General features: G+C 40.1%; 1 protein-coding gene across 16 annotated transcripts in view; it reads right to left on the bottom strand.

Moving 5' to 3' along the window:
- Positions 1–239: 239 nt before the first annotated feature.
- The window catches only part of ank1a (ankyrin 1, erythrocytic a), a 129,863-nt gene continuing 116,295 nt past the window's right edge, over positions 240–13,807 (bottom strand). For 13 of the 16 annotated variants that reach the window (XM_088335816.1, XM_088335823.1, XM_088335827.1 and 10 more), the window contains 5 exons: positions 12,432–12,768; positions 9,034–9,117; positions 8,819–8,965; positions 7,212–7,312; positions 240–2,335 (listed from right to left, as the gene is read on the bottom strand). In XM_088335816.1, coding sequence (XP_088191942.1) covers positions 7,238–7,312; positions 8,819–8,965; positions 9,034–9,117; positions 12,432–12,768 — 643 coding nt within the window. In that variant the 3' untranslated portion in view covers positions 240–2,335; positions 7,212–7,237. Of the gene's footprint in view, positions 2,336–7,193; positions 7,313–7,684; positions 7,816–8,818; positions 8,966–9,033; positions 9,118–12,431; positions 12,769–13,807 lie in introns of those variants that run through there. The other 3 variants (XM_088335817.1, XM_088335819.1, XM_088335818.1) reach the window with 3 other exon arrangements.

The raw sequence follows: 13,807 nt of genomic DNA, 5'->3' as shown, positions 1-13,807 counted from the left end.
CATTTCACTGAAAATGAGTCAAAATATTACAGATAAAAGTCCTGCTGATGGTATAAAAAATAAACCAGAATATTTCTTGAGGTATCTAGCCCAGTGGAAGGAAGTGTGAGGCCTACTAAAGATGATTATGTAAAATAGAAAAATATATTTAAAAATGAGTGTGATATTTGCCATTTTCAGGCATTTGGCTTACTTGAAAGACTATTATTCTTATTCCACTAGAAAAGAAAAGTAAATAATTCATAAGATACTTAAATTGAGCACATTTATCTGCCAATGTGGCGAGATTTTTTGTTGTTTTTTTAGGAGTGTATGAGTTAGCTCATAACGAACTTTCACTTCAAGGATTCTCTTTTACAGTGAAGGGCAAAACAGGACATATTTCTCAAAGCATAACTCCTCTATCAAATCTAACCTCAGCATAGGCCAAGTTATCAAATGTGCAATACTAATGGACTGACATCATTTTCTGAATGGAGTAAAGCTGCGTCTGACAGATCCAAAAGCCCGACTGTGACCCCCGTGATCATCCCTCCGTATTCTTTTCCGAGCGCTTATTGCTTCAGCATGAGACGAGACCACCACGACACAGGGAGGGAGACCTACGGGTTGCTCACAGTTGCGAATCAGTCTCTCTTCACAGTGGAAGTCATTCATGGATGGGGGCGAGGTGCGGGTGTGGGTGGGACTGCTACATTGTGGAGGGTCCGAATGGGATGCAGAAGTTGTGTGCTCATGAGAGAAACCTCACGAGCAGGAGAAGTCCACCACCCCTTCAGATTATCTATCGCTTCTAACATCGTATTGCGGGAAGCTCACGTGAGGCTAACATTTTGAACCCTCCAAAAAAGCTGAAGGTGAGGGAAACGGAAACGGAGCCGGAGAGAGAGAGGACGGAATATTGCAGCAGTATCAGTGGGATGTTAAACAACAGAACACTGCAGTGGATTTCATAATATTGACCAGACACATACAGTTTAATCCAGGGGTGTCCAACACATTTGGCCTAGGGGCTACATGGGAAAAACAATTTCAGGGGGCCAGACTAGAAGTAGTTAAAGAGAAATAAATAAAAAAAAGAAAGATAGAAAGAAAGAAAGAGAGAGACAAAAGAAGAAAAGGGAAAGAGAGGGACAACATGAGGAAAAGGGAGAGAAAGATAAGCATAGTGGGAGAAAAATGGCGTGAGAAATAAAAGGAGAAAGAGAGAAAGAAAGCGAGAGAAAAAAAATGAAAAAGAAAGAAAGATGAAGTAAGAAAGAGAGAGAGAAAGAGAGGAAAAGAGAGAGAGATGAAAGCGAGAGAGAAAGGAATAATGATACAAAAAAGAAAGAGGGAAAGAGAAAAATGAGACAGAAAAAGAGAAAGAAAACAAGAGAAATAAAAGAGATAGGGAGTAGGTAAGAGAGGGAGAAAGTGAGCAAGAGAGAAAGAGGAAGGGATAAAGAGAGAGAGAGAGGAAGAGAGAGAGGGAAAGGCAAAAGAGAGAAAGCAAGAGAGAAAGCGTGAGGGGAAAAAAGAAAGATAGAGAGACAGAGAAAGAGAGAAAAAGAGTCAGAGAGAAAGAGAGATAGAGAAAGCAAACGAAAGAGAAGGGGAGACAAAGAGAGAGACAGAGGAATAGAAGAAAGAGTGAGTCTGAGAGCGAAAACAAGAGACTGAGATTGAGAGGGGGCATGAGAGAGAAAGAAAGAGAGTAGGAGAAAGAAATACACCTCCAGTCTGTTTGTAAGTGACTCGACCTGCCTCGGCGACATCAAGCGGACATATTTAAAATTGCATCTCTTTTTACTCTCGTTCTTCTCGCTCGACGTTGTCTCACGGGTCGGATTCAATCTGTTGGCGGGCCTGATCTGACCCGCGGGCCGCACGTTTGACACCCCTGGTAAGCTCCTTATTTGACAGTGCGTAATAGAGTTTCCCGGTGTGCCTGGATCAATGAAGCCAAATTGCGCCCCAAATCCTCTTTGAGTATTTGTAGTTAAGACAGGCCATGCAGCGACAGTCGCTCATGCTGACATAGACAACAGGAAGCATGTTTCGAGTGCTACATTTTCCTCTCTTTTGTTTCATAAGAAGTCATGCTTCTAGCTTACTAGTTTGTCCTTTTTTTTTTTGAACATTTTCTTTTGAATAAAAAAAAAGAAGGCCATTAAAAACTACAATTAACCGTTCCGCTATGTGCCGTAGCAAAGACTTGGTGCAGATGATTTGCTTTGTCTGCCATTTTGTTCATTTTGTGTGTTTTCGAAAGTTCTTCGTTTGTGCCGGCTGCTTGCGGTCATGTGTCCATGTAGGAAGTTTTAGGGGATGGGCTCGATTCCTGCAGGGAAGTCTGAGGGCAGAAGAAAGCAGGCTCCTTTTAGGACAATCGTTTTATCATCTCATCTTATGAAACAGTAACAATGGATACTTGGCATGCAAGCTATGTTGACTGAGCATTTGGGAGTCAACCACATATACAATGAACAAAACCATTTCTCCTCGCGAGTAGTCAGTGTTTGGACTAACGTGTTACAAAGGAATGCGTTCCTGGTACGCAATTACTCTTCTCAGTAAAAAGTAACGTAACATGCTAAACTACTATAACCCCAACAATGTTTTGCACAGCACCAGTACATGTTAGACAAAACCAGACGGGGTAGCAGAGGTTCATTTACTCCATTACATTTACTTGAGTAAGGTTTTGACATTTTGTACTTCCAGGAATATTTTTCAACCTTTACTTTTTACTTTTACTTGAGTAGATTTGTGAAGAAAAAAGTGTACTCTTACTCCGCTACATTAGGCTACATTAGGCTACATTGAAGCCATTACCTTAATCCCCTCCACATAAGTATGTGTCTGTCATTCTCTGCTAAAGCACATTATTTATTTTTTGAGTTTTTTATTTATTTAGATTTGACTAGTAACCAACCACCACATGCCCACTTTCTCGATGCAACATTGACGCAGTCAAAATATTATGTGAGAACTGAGCTTGCAGTAGGACGCATGAGAGTCAACGCTCGTGTCCGCTGACACGCACGATGATAGCATATGCGCTGCCCAGACTGCCCTCATTACTACATCGAAATTTCTCTGGTTGGGCAGCCCGTATCTGTGGGTGGGCACTGCCCCCCGTGTTAACGCCCCTGAGTTGAAAACATATACAAAATAGGGTTTACAACGGGGATCATTGTGACAAGAAATGTTTATTTAATGCAGTGTTTTCCAACAAATTGTACTACGTGAAACCTCGTCTGGTTTGCCGCGTGAAATCGTCTTATTTTATTCAATTGGTGAAAGCAATTTCATAATTATCACCAAACAGATCAGTGTTGTGGGGCATCTGGTTAGTTTTTCAATCATTAGCATAGTAAATACAAGAGGTGGCTGCAGAAATAAATTAATTACAACGTCAGATGAGGAGGACCTTAGCAAGAAATGAAAATTATAATTATAATGTTTGAGCCTACGCTACACCCTCACATTGTGATTGTCCTATTTAAAGTATTTGTATTATTATTTATTTAGAAAGAAACACTAGTATTTTAAGAATTGTCTCATTGTTATTAAAAAGAATCGGATTTTTAATATTATTTTTTTCTTTTTTTTCACTTCAATTTAAGAAATCAAAATTATAATGACGTTAGAAAAAAGGTTAAAGTAAGTTGAACATTTTCAACAAAATTAGTTAGAAAAATTATTTCTCTGTACTACCGTCCGAGTCAATGCAAAAAAACCCCATCAAAGACACACAGAAGAATAGTTAATTTAGGTCATATCGTAAACTGTTTGACAATTGAAGAAATTCTCAAAGAAATGCGTGCTTTCAATAACAGAAGGTTGAAAAACAAATAAACCTAAGTGTATTAATCATTCATCCTGTTTACAATAACCTGAAAAATTGCTTAGTGGCATGTTTGAAGCTTAATGTAAATGTAACTTTTTGAAATAGAAATCCCGATCGATCCCGCATCGTTGCGGTAACAATGACTTTTGTCGTAATGAAGCTCAAACCCTTTGAATTGCAGCTATCGTGTCTTTGCTTTGTCTGTAATAAATTTTTAGCATGGTACATTTTCTGCACTGATCTACAATAAATTTGAATGAAGTAGATACTGTATTTGCCCATAGGTGACATTTTTCTACCCTCCACGTTCCCTGGCACCGGATTTTTTGCCAACGATCTGAGCAAACAAGAAGCGGCTGCCAAACCTTGATTAATGTACATCTATTATTTACATTCATGAAATAGCAAATATTTAGGGAAGAGTGTACTACACGCTCGTATATCAACATATGCATGCACACATACTACACAAAAACCTTGGATTTCGATGAGGACTTTGTGTTTCTTAACTGCTAACAACAAACATAAACTATATGGTTAGCATGTGAATATGTGATGCAAAGGGCATTGGTTTGGTCTTTGGTATTGGTGGGGACATAGAATAAATATTTTCTCAGGTGATGTTGGTACAAAGTACGCCCTCAATGTGATGATAAGTGAGTTTAAATCAACCTGATATTGTTGCAATTGTTGAGAGCGTATGACTAGATAGATAGATAGATAGATACTTTATTCATCCCCGAAGGGAAATTCACATTGACTGCGAAAAGAAGCATTTTGAATCAACACAGAGATTAAAAAAAAAACACCTGTAAAGAGTTGCATTTTTTGTGTGAAAATATCTAAAATAGAAAAGATGTGTGACTAGTGAGTTGGTTGACAGATGTTGGAAGAAAAATGAAGAACACAGAGAGGAACTTTGTCAAAGAAAAAATGAGATGGAGAGACGATTGTCAACGACTGGATCAGTTTTGTTCACTTGTTTTTTCTTAGCGATTAACACACTGATATATCTTTTGTACAACTACAATGAAATATTTTTGAACGACAGTGGTTATTTGGTAATATTTTACATGTTGAAAAAACCCCAGTCTCATACTGTTTGCATTCAGAATACAGATGCTCCCCGCTTTACGAACATTCGACTTACGGATTCCGGTAGACACGATAATTTTTTTCGGGACAACGAAAAATATCCGGAAATTGCTGTAGGTTAGATTTTGTATGGTGTGCACCTTTTTTACGAGTACAGGACATCCCACTAGTCTTTCTGCCGCGTAGCGCTGTGAGAGGTCAACCAGCATCCACACAGAAGAAGAAATCCTGCTTCTACTTCCGGGTTCGTGCAAAATCATAACAACGTGTACTGTATCGCTAGCACGCTAAGAACTTTGACGCTTTTATTGTTTAACATCTCGTGCATCCATTCAATCTGGTTGGTGTAAAGTGTAAAGGAGAAGCGAGTCGTATCTTTATAAATGAAAGTGGAATAAGAAAGCTTGATGCAGTTGAATTTCTTTTATTTTTATTTATTTCTTTTGGTCACTTTTTACCATGAAAGAGGACCTCTCGAAGCGTAAGTCCCAAAAGTAAGTAGAACCTCCCTTTTTTATCTTTATAGGGCTTATTATTTTATGAAATGTTTCTTTATAAGTACAAAACAATACAGGTTACTTATACAAGCCTTAAACATACAAAATATAGCACTGAAGCAACTTACGAACAAATTCAACTTACCAACATTCGTCTGAACCTAACTCGTTCATAGGTCGGGCAGCGTCTGTATTCATTTAGCAGCTTTTAAGAGTAAAACAATGGAAAATAAAACAAAGAGTAACATTTCCCTAGCACGTGTGTTTAATACACCTTGCATTGACTTCATAACATTTTATCTGAATTTAGGAGCAAACCTTGCTACAAGAGTAAAATTATTGAAGTAGACTACACATGTACAGTAATCTAATACAAAAGTCCCACGTATTCTAAAATAAAACACAAAAGCTTGAATAGAAATCATGTTACACTTCCGAATAGAACACTGTTGTATTGGTAGATAATTTTGTTCATTTTAGGTATGTATTATATTTATAGTTTTATATTTTTATTTATACACATGTATGTATATTGTTGTATGGTGATGCAAGCACTGAGTATAGTAAAATAAAATATGTGATAAAATAAAATAAAAAAACAGTAGGCTTAAAGGTCATTATTTAGTGACTTCTTGCGTAAAAAAAGTTCATTAATTGAAAAAAACCCCACCTTTGATAAGAAAAGCAAAAATATCATACAAACGTGCAACTTTTAAAACACTCCTCGGTCGAGAATTTTGCATTTATTTTACATAACAGTCTCACCTAGTGGAAACTAAGATTCTTCTCTGCCATATTGCAACTGTGGGTATTCAAAAAATTTCAAATAGGCAGGGCAAAAAATGAGTAAATTATAATGGTTCGTTTTGGTCTCTTTGAGGCTTGGAAGTTTATACTATTCCTTGTGCTTTGGCATCTTTTCAGAATGCTTTTACTTGAGTTTTTGAAGTGTGTTCATTGATTGCTACTGTTATTATTCGCTTGGCCATGCAAACCTAATACATTGTCGAGTGAGTACACAAACACACAGCGGCTCATTGTAAATAATATTTGAGGTTTAACAAGTCATCCTCCTTCCTCATTGAAGTGGGATTAGTAGTGAAGTTATAGACCCCTTTCCAGCCTACTTCATCACTGGATCGCCACAGGATGTGTGCACACTGTTGACCCAAAATAGCAGGAGTAGGAGTACGAGTTTGAACAGAGCCAGGTAAAACTTATATGTTGAAATGCCTTTATAGAGTCGCAATTTACAAAAGCAATGCCTAGAATAGAATGTTCGTTTTCTACGATTGGGGCAAACTAATAGATTTAGTATAATAATAAATAGGAACTGGTCACCCGAGCCACTCGTTTTATCCATTTAACTTGCTGCCATAAAAATGTATTCTACTTATTACCTACCCAGTATGAACCGGCATTGTATGTGAGGTGAAAAACTCACACACAAAAGCTCCACAAAGTAGTTTGCGCAATCTGTGTGTATCGTCAATCAAAAGGACAGTTTTTTAAAAGTAGATTTTAATCACTAAAATAAAATCGCCATATTGCTGCTTGCACATACCTTTTGCTTATCTGAGATGTTGGTACCTACGATCTAGGATCTTTTTCTGTCAATGGGCTGGTATAAACGGACATGAATTCCGTCATTCTGCCTCAACAATGCGTGCACAGAAAGGGGTCTATGGGTACATTCAGTGTCATTTAATCCACAGAGGAGAGTAGATTAAATGGTTTCGCCCAGAAGGGGTCATAAAGAGGCGCACCTTAGGTGAGTCCCGTACCTGCGGAAAGCAGCGCTCAGCCTGCCTCACTGCTTAACTCTCCGCAGGCTGGCACATTTCACTATCTGAGCACCTTTCTTCACAGTATCCACAGTATCGGGCTACAGTCAGAGGAAGAGACGGGATGACAGGAGCGGAGCCAAAAGTTGGAGGGTAGAATAGCAAAGCCAAAAGTTTGGGAAGGCAAAAAACAAAGCAAACAATAAAGGATGGACAGGATTAAAAAAAAAAAAGTCAGAGGTGAAGAAAGGGAGGAGGGCACAAAGAAATTATACACATATATAACAATCTAAACAGGCAGGCAAGGACAGAAGTGATAGGTGGCAGCAGAAGATAAAAAAATCTTGGACATGATAGTGGAGAAGAAGTGAGCACATGGTCTCAGTTGAAGTAGCACAGACTTTAATGAGTTGACATTCATGAGGGATTGGGACACAAATGGTACAAGCCAGAGCTAGGCGCAGTTAAGTGGTTTCTACGCGAGCTGGAGTAACTTGGGAGTGAATGAACGGTGTCTCGTGAGTATTGAAACTCAAGTCGTGACAGCATTGCGGCACAATGCTGGAACTTCCCAAGGTGAACGGTCACACGCCGAATACTGGCACTAGGAGAAAAAAAATATTTGATAGCCTTATATTGAAAATGCTCAATGAAAACTAGCATAAAATACGTTTATTCTGTTTTCGGTATGGACACCTGTAAGGGAGATTGCATAGAATGCCAGGAGTGGGATTGTTTGTTTTTTTGACTGATTATTATTCCACACTGTCGCTCATTATTTCGACTAGGACGCACTTTTTACATCATTGTCACTTTCTGGCCATAATGTTGCTGTTCTTTGATATCCTCACCCTTTAGGGCTGGTTTGCTTTTTGTAACCTATCACGGAGGTAAAGGTATGAACAAACATAAAGAATATAAACATAATGTAAGAATTTGCAGCAAAGTGTTTTTTCTACCACTATCCGATAACAAAAGGACTGGTAATCTCAGTGTTGTGAATATGAATGCCAAGGGGAAGTCAATTTAAATACCACATTTGGACAGCAGTATGACCACTACAAAATAGACACATGAACAATCTCGTTTCAGTGGTAATTGACTTGATTCTTAGTACTGAAATGTATTAAATAAACAATTATATGATCAGAATTATAAATAAAAATATTCTTATAATTGAATTACATTTTGAATGAAGTAACTAGTAACTGCAACTAATAACTGTTTTTAAGTAACACGCACATACTGTGAGTGAATCGTCATCGTAGTGACAAAGTGACTGCCCCCCGAGATGGGTCAAAACGGGAAAATTTTCCTCCTTGCCAGAAAATTCGAGAATAGATTCAGTTCAACATTGGAAGATCAGCATTTGGCCATCACCAGTTTTTAGCTGCTGTTATAAAGTCATCATCATCATGATAGTGAAGCTCATGCATGTTAAGCATCATGGGGATCCTGATGCCAGCCAACTCAGGCCTCAGCAAGACACGTGGTGTCAATCAAAGAGCCACATCAGATGACTTAATTATCTGATTTTTTGCAGTCCTAAAGGGATGGGAGGTTTCAGGAGTGGGTGGCGACAGAGGCGGCTCAGATCAGAAGCCCACCTTGCTGCTTTCCCGGCCCAGGATGGCGTAGCTCATGAACTGCTCGGTGTCAACCTCCAGCTCGTTGGCGTCCTGCAGGGAGCCGTCCATGCTTACGTCCTGCATGCCATCCTCCCCCTTTCCTCGTCGCACAACTTTTCGGACAATCTGACGGCGTCAATGTTGAGGGAGTCAGCTACACCTGCTCCATAACAGCTCATAGACATGTTTCTGACCTTTTTGGTGATAATGTTTCCATGCTCGTCCGTGAACTGCTCCTCACTGATCTGCTCCCCAGGAAGATCTTCTGCCTCATCTCCCTGTATATGGTAAATGGATAAGTTGAGCTACTGGTTATAGAAGTAAACATTCAGGAAAATTAGCTGAAATTGGTAAGGCCATAAGGAGCTGCTTAGAAAAAACAATTGCCATAGTGGCCAATGATCATTAAGAACAATACAGTCTCATGAAAAAGTATTTGCCCCCTTCCTGATTTTTGTGTTTTTTGATAAATGGGATTAACATTTCAAAACCGAATTTTGTAATTCCTGTGGTTGTCTCTGAGCAATATTGAAATTTGTTTGATGATCTCAAACCTTTGTGAGTGATACATATGGAAAAAACAATGATTTTAGGAAGGGGGCAAATATTTTTCCACAGCACTGTAGATAGTCCCTTACCATATAACAACATCTGGGCAACCCAGGTAGTGGCGGCTATGCTGGATGGGTGCTAGTTTACCTTATTATTAGTGGGATTGGCATTCAAAATATGGCGAATAAGCTCTAGACTCGCAATTGTTAAACTCTCCAGGGTAGGTCACAACAACATGTTCACTGATGTACAAACAAGACCCATACGTGCCAGAGAAAACCGTGTCGTGGAGGTTTACGATTTAAATTAGTCTATCTCTGGGACTTGTTTCAGCCCGCAAATGGCACACTATCATAGGTAAGGCCGCGACCATACCTGAGGGTATCATTGCCTTAATTCAGAGCCTTTCTATGCTCCCCACTCTTATCAGCCATGCTTTCAGGAACATTCGAGGCTTTCTTTTGAGATGATTTCAGCCGGGAAACGGCACAGTATTTTCGCTTAGGGTTTATAGCACGTGCCCAGTCTCTCAGAATGATGCACTATAAGTGATGTTTTCGCTCTGGCCTCCACTCACCAGGTAACAGTTCTACGAAATAAACTGTAAAGTCACAAAAAAGCTTTTCACATTCCGCTTTAATTTGAACATCCAACATAATTAGTGTAGACCGGAGACAACATCAAACCATCTTTAGTGCACCCATCCAATATGGCCTACTGTTTACATTCGGGATGTGTGTGACGTCACATGAAAATTAGCAATATTCATACTGATATTACTCACCAATTTTTATTATATGAAAAATAAATAGTTTTTTGTGTGCATGAATAAGGTTGGGAAAGGCAGAAACAGAAAACAGAAAGTCTTTCAACAACTACAATACAAGCTCTTTTATGTAAGATGCATATTAAGGCACAGGTGAAGACAGGGAGAGACTGTTTAAGCTTTCAGAATGCACTATGCAAATCAGTGTGTGATGAGATGATCTCTAATGCCTTTTTGTGTGTTATCTGTACCACTGGTGGTCTTGTGGTAAAGTAACAGTGCCCCAAACGCTGGGATGAACTCAGAAGCTCTTACTGAAGTCTTAATTTCATGTGCTTTATAATCCGATGCGCCTTATGTATGAAAAATATACATGACAAAAGTCTATTTGTTGGGGCTGCGCCTTATAAACCAGTGTGTCTTATAGTGAAAAAAATTAAGGAAATAAGACTTTTACCCGGCTTCCTCAAAATGAACAAATCAAAGAATGTCAAGTTGTCCAAAACAAGAGCTTAAAAACATATTTGACCAAATTGCAAAAGTCTTCCACATCAACACAATAAATCCAAACTTTGCCGCCAACTCTTCTGCCCTCCCTCCCTGAAGTACCTTAAGGATGACTCTCCTTCGGACCACCCTGGTGGTGACATTCTCCTCTTCGTCGGCCACGCCTTCCGCCTCGCCAAGCTCGCGGTCGAGCTGCTGGTGAACGCGGGTTAGCAGCGAACGCACTGAACCGCTGGCTATGTGCAGCACGTTTTGACAGCTGATCACCAGAAAGGACAACAGCACCAAGCTGAAGAGGAGCTCCGTCACTAGGGCCCACATGGCCCCACTAGGATCGGACACGGACCTGCAATGGCCCCCAATGTGCAAGATGTTTCGTGTTCGCCCAGCATTCAGGGACTCCTCCCTCCAAACAAAACAGGTGACAGCTGCAGACCCCCGGTCTGTCTTCAGCGTCACACTTTTTCTCTATCCTTCCATAAAATAGGGCAGTGGGTCTTTCTTTTCCCTCAGGACACAATTCCTTCCCAATAATGAATTGGAAGCCTCTGTCAATGACTATAGAGATTGGAAGAGAGGTAGGGGCAGGGGGCTCTAATCCCACCTCTCTGCCACTTTGACCATGTGACCTGTGGGCTTTAAATACCTCAAGCTACTTCAGTCATAACTTAACACCTACCGGGTGTCATAAAGTATAAATGTAGTAAAACATAATATCAAAACAAAATCTTAATTAATAATACTTAAAGCCTCATCGCCGGCTGACGGGAAGCCAATCACACAAAGAGCGATGCCGCTCCTTAAGTAAATGTCCATTTGAGCTTCAGCACCTCCACAGTCGAGGTTGTCCTCTACGGTGTGATGTCATGAAAGTCAGCAAGTGGGCGGTGAGTTTGTAACATGAGTCGTACAGTGAGAATTCTTGCTAAATTTGGCCCCACACGTTTGTGCCCATCTTGGGCCGCAGGCTGCGAGTGCGCTTGTTTTATGTTCAGTTTTGAGATAGTGTGAGGAATCTGATGCTTTTTCGAAAGACTAAATTAAGACGGAAAACATACCGACTGCTAGTTCACCTTGACAGCAACTTGCTCAACTGAATGTTTGTTTGGCGTGGGATACGTCATGCTAATAAGATCCGATACGAGGGCTGAAGAAAGCTTGTCCTTGTAAAAGTCACATCATCATATTACCATCAGATTGAGGTTCAGGTTTTACTCTTTAAGATGTTAACATCTATTACTAGGGGTGTCCAATAGGGGTGGGACGAAAAGTCATGATTTTGTATTTGGCGATTTTTAAAATAGCCATTTCTCCCAGGAATCGACTTTTTAGATGTCATATAACCGTAAAAATGCAGGAAAGCAAACAGAAGTGGAAAACCGAGGAAGAAAACAAGCAACGAGAACGGCACCCATAAATTTTGAATCCAAATGTAACAGTAGCCTACCTGTTACCTGCTTGTAACAATGAGTGCTGTAGGTTTTGTCTGTTGGTGTTTATTTGCAATCCAGAGTTCTGTAAAACCTGAACTTCAAGCACTTTAACGTAAAAGCTCACAGTTCAGTTGCTTACTTTTAGAGAACGTTTTTGCACAAATGTTGTATTTGATTACATTAAAGCATCACCTTGGACAGCAATGTTTACTGTCTCTCCTTATATAGTTTGTATACTAAATTCTAAACATATAACCTTGCAAAACATTTCTAATAATAAGTGTAAAACACTCACAATCCAAATAAATTCCTGCTTGTTTGCTGCAATGATTACCTGTCCTTTGAAGCGCACGTCCTCCCAGGCCTTCAGCTCTGGTGTCCGATGTGAAAAGCCCAACCCTTTCTCAAAAGGTTGCGTGCCCCGGAAGTGCCCCCGTATCATATCCGTGTCCCTCGAAGACTGTAGCAAAGCCTCCTGGGACAAACGGGACTGGTCTCCGTCCATGGAGTTGCAGCAGGACGATATCATGGTGTCGATGACCTGCCTGGTCTTAGGCTGGTTGGCCACCCAGGCCTGTGGGTCCGAGACTGGGATCCAGCCAGGGGCCGTCTGATCCTGCATGTAGGAAATGAACGAGCTGCCACCGTTTCCATTTCCACCATTGGATGACCTGTAAGCGAAGACCAAGAACTTATAGATTACATGTAGCAAATACAATTATTAGGTGATTACCCATACTTCATAAAAACTGCTGGATGGAAAAGTTATTTTAAAATTGAATTATTTTTAAGATGCTTTTATTTTCAATTTTTAATTTTCTATGAACAGACGCCAGGTGAATCATGTCCGGAGTGCAACTCAAATTTGTGTTTTGCAAACATATTTCAGTGGCCTGCTCCCTACATTTCTCTTGGACACCAATTATATGTGTGACAAACGTAAAAACTACTACCAATGCATTTTGATAGTAAAACCTATGATCTTTTTTAAGGATCGTGGGGGTTGCTGGAGCCCATCTCATCTATCTTCAGGCAAAGGACAGGGGACATCCTGAACTGGTTGCCAGCCAGTTGCAGGGCACAGAGAGACGGACATATTACTCGTTCGCACCCAAGTAAAAATTAAACAGGACAATTAACCTGACATGTATGTCTTTGGAATGTCGGAAGAAACCCACTCAAGCACAGGAGAACATGCAAACTCTGCACAGAAAGGCTGGTAGCTGGTTTTGAACCCATGACCTCAGAACTGTGCCACGCCACCTTCCATCCCAATATGCCCATTCTTAGATACAATTTGTTGGACCATTTATATTGAATCTAGATATTTTGCAATAGAATCATAGAATACACCTTGCAACACACTGGCCACTAGTTTGGGGTGTCCCCTGCCCACTGCCCGAAGGTAGCTGGAATGGGATCCAGCGCTCCACGACCCTGTAAGTTTTGGGAAATCTTGTACTCCTAGGAGTATTTTTAAATCCCTATACTTTTACTTTTACTTGAGTATACTATACAAATAAACAGGACTTGACTTGACTTGAGAAAATTCGTGAAGAAAAAACAGTAAGTTTACTTCGCTACATGAGGCAATATTCAAGTTGTTACTTCGTTACTTAATAAATCCCCTCCACGTAAGTACGCGTATGTCCGTCTCCGCTAAAGCGCATTTATTTTGACGCAGAACTCCGCCAGGCTCTACAATGTTTA

This window comes from Urocampus carinirostris, chromosome 5, assembly GCF_059441175.1.
Source record: "Urocampus carinirostris isolate Australia breed hairy pipefish chromosome 5, RoL_Ucar_1.0, whole genome shotgun sequence".
In the NCBI taxonomy this organism is placed as follows: domain Eukaryota; kingdom Metazoa; phylum Chordata; class Actinopteri; order Syngnathiformes; family Syngnathidae; genus Urocampus; species Urocampus carinirostris.
Note: the sequence above shows the minus strand (reverse complement) of the source record. Positions and strands in the feature narration are given on the sequence as shown.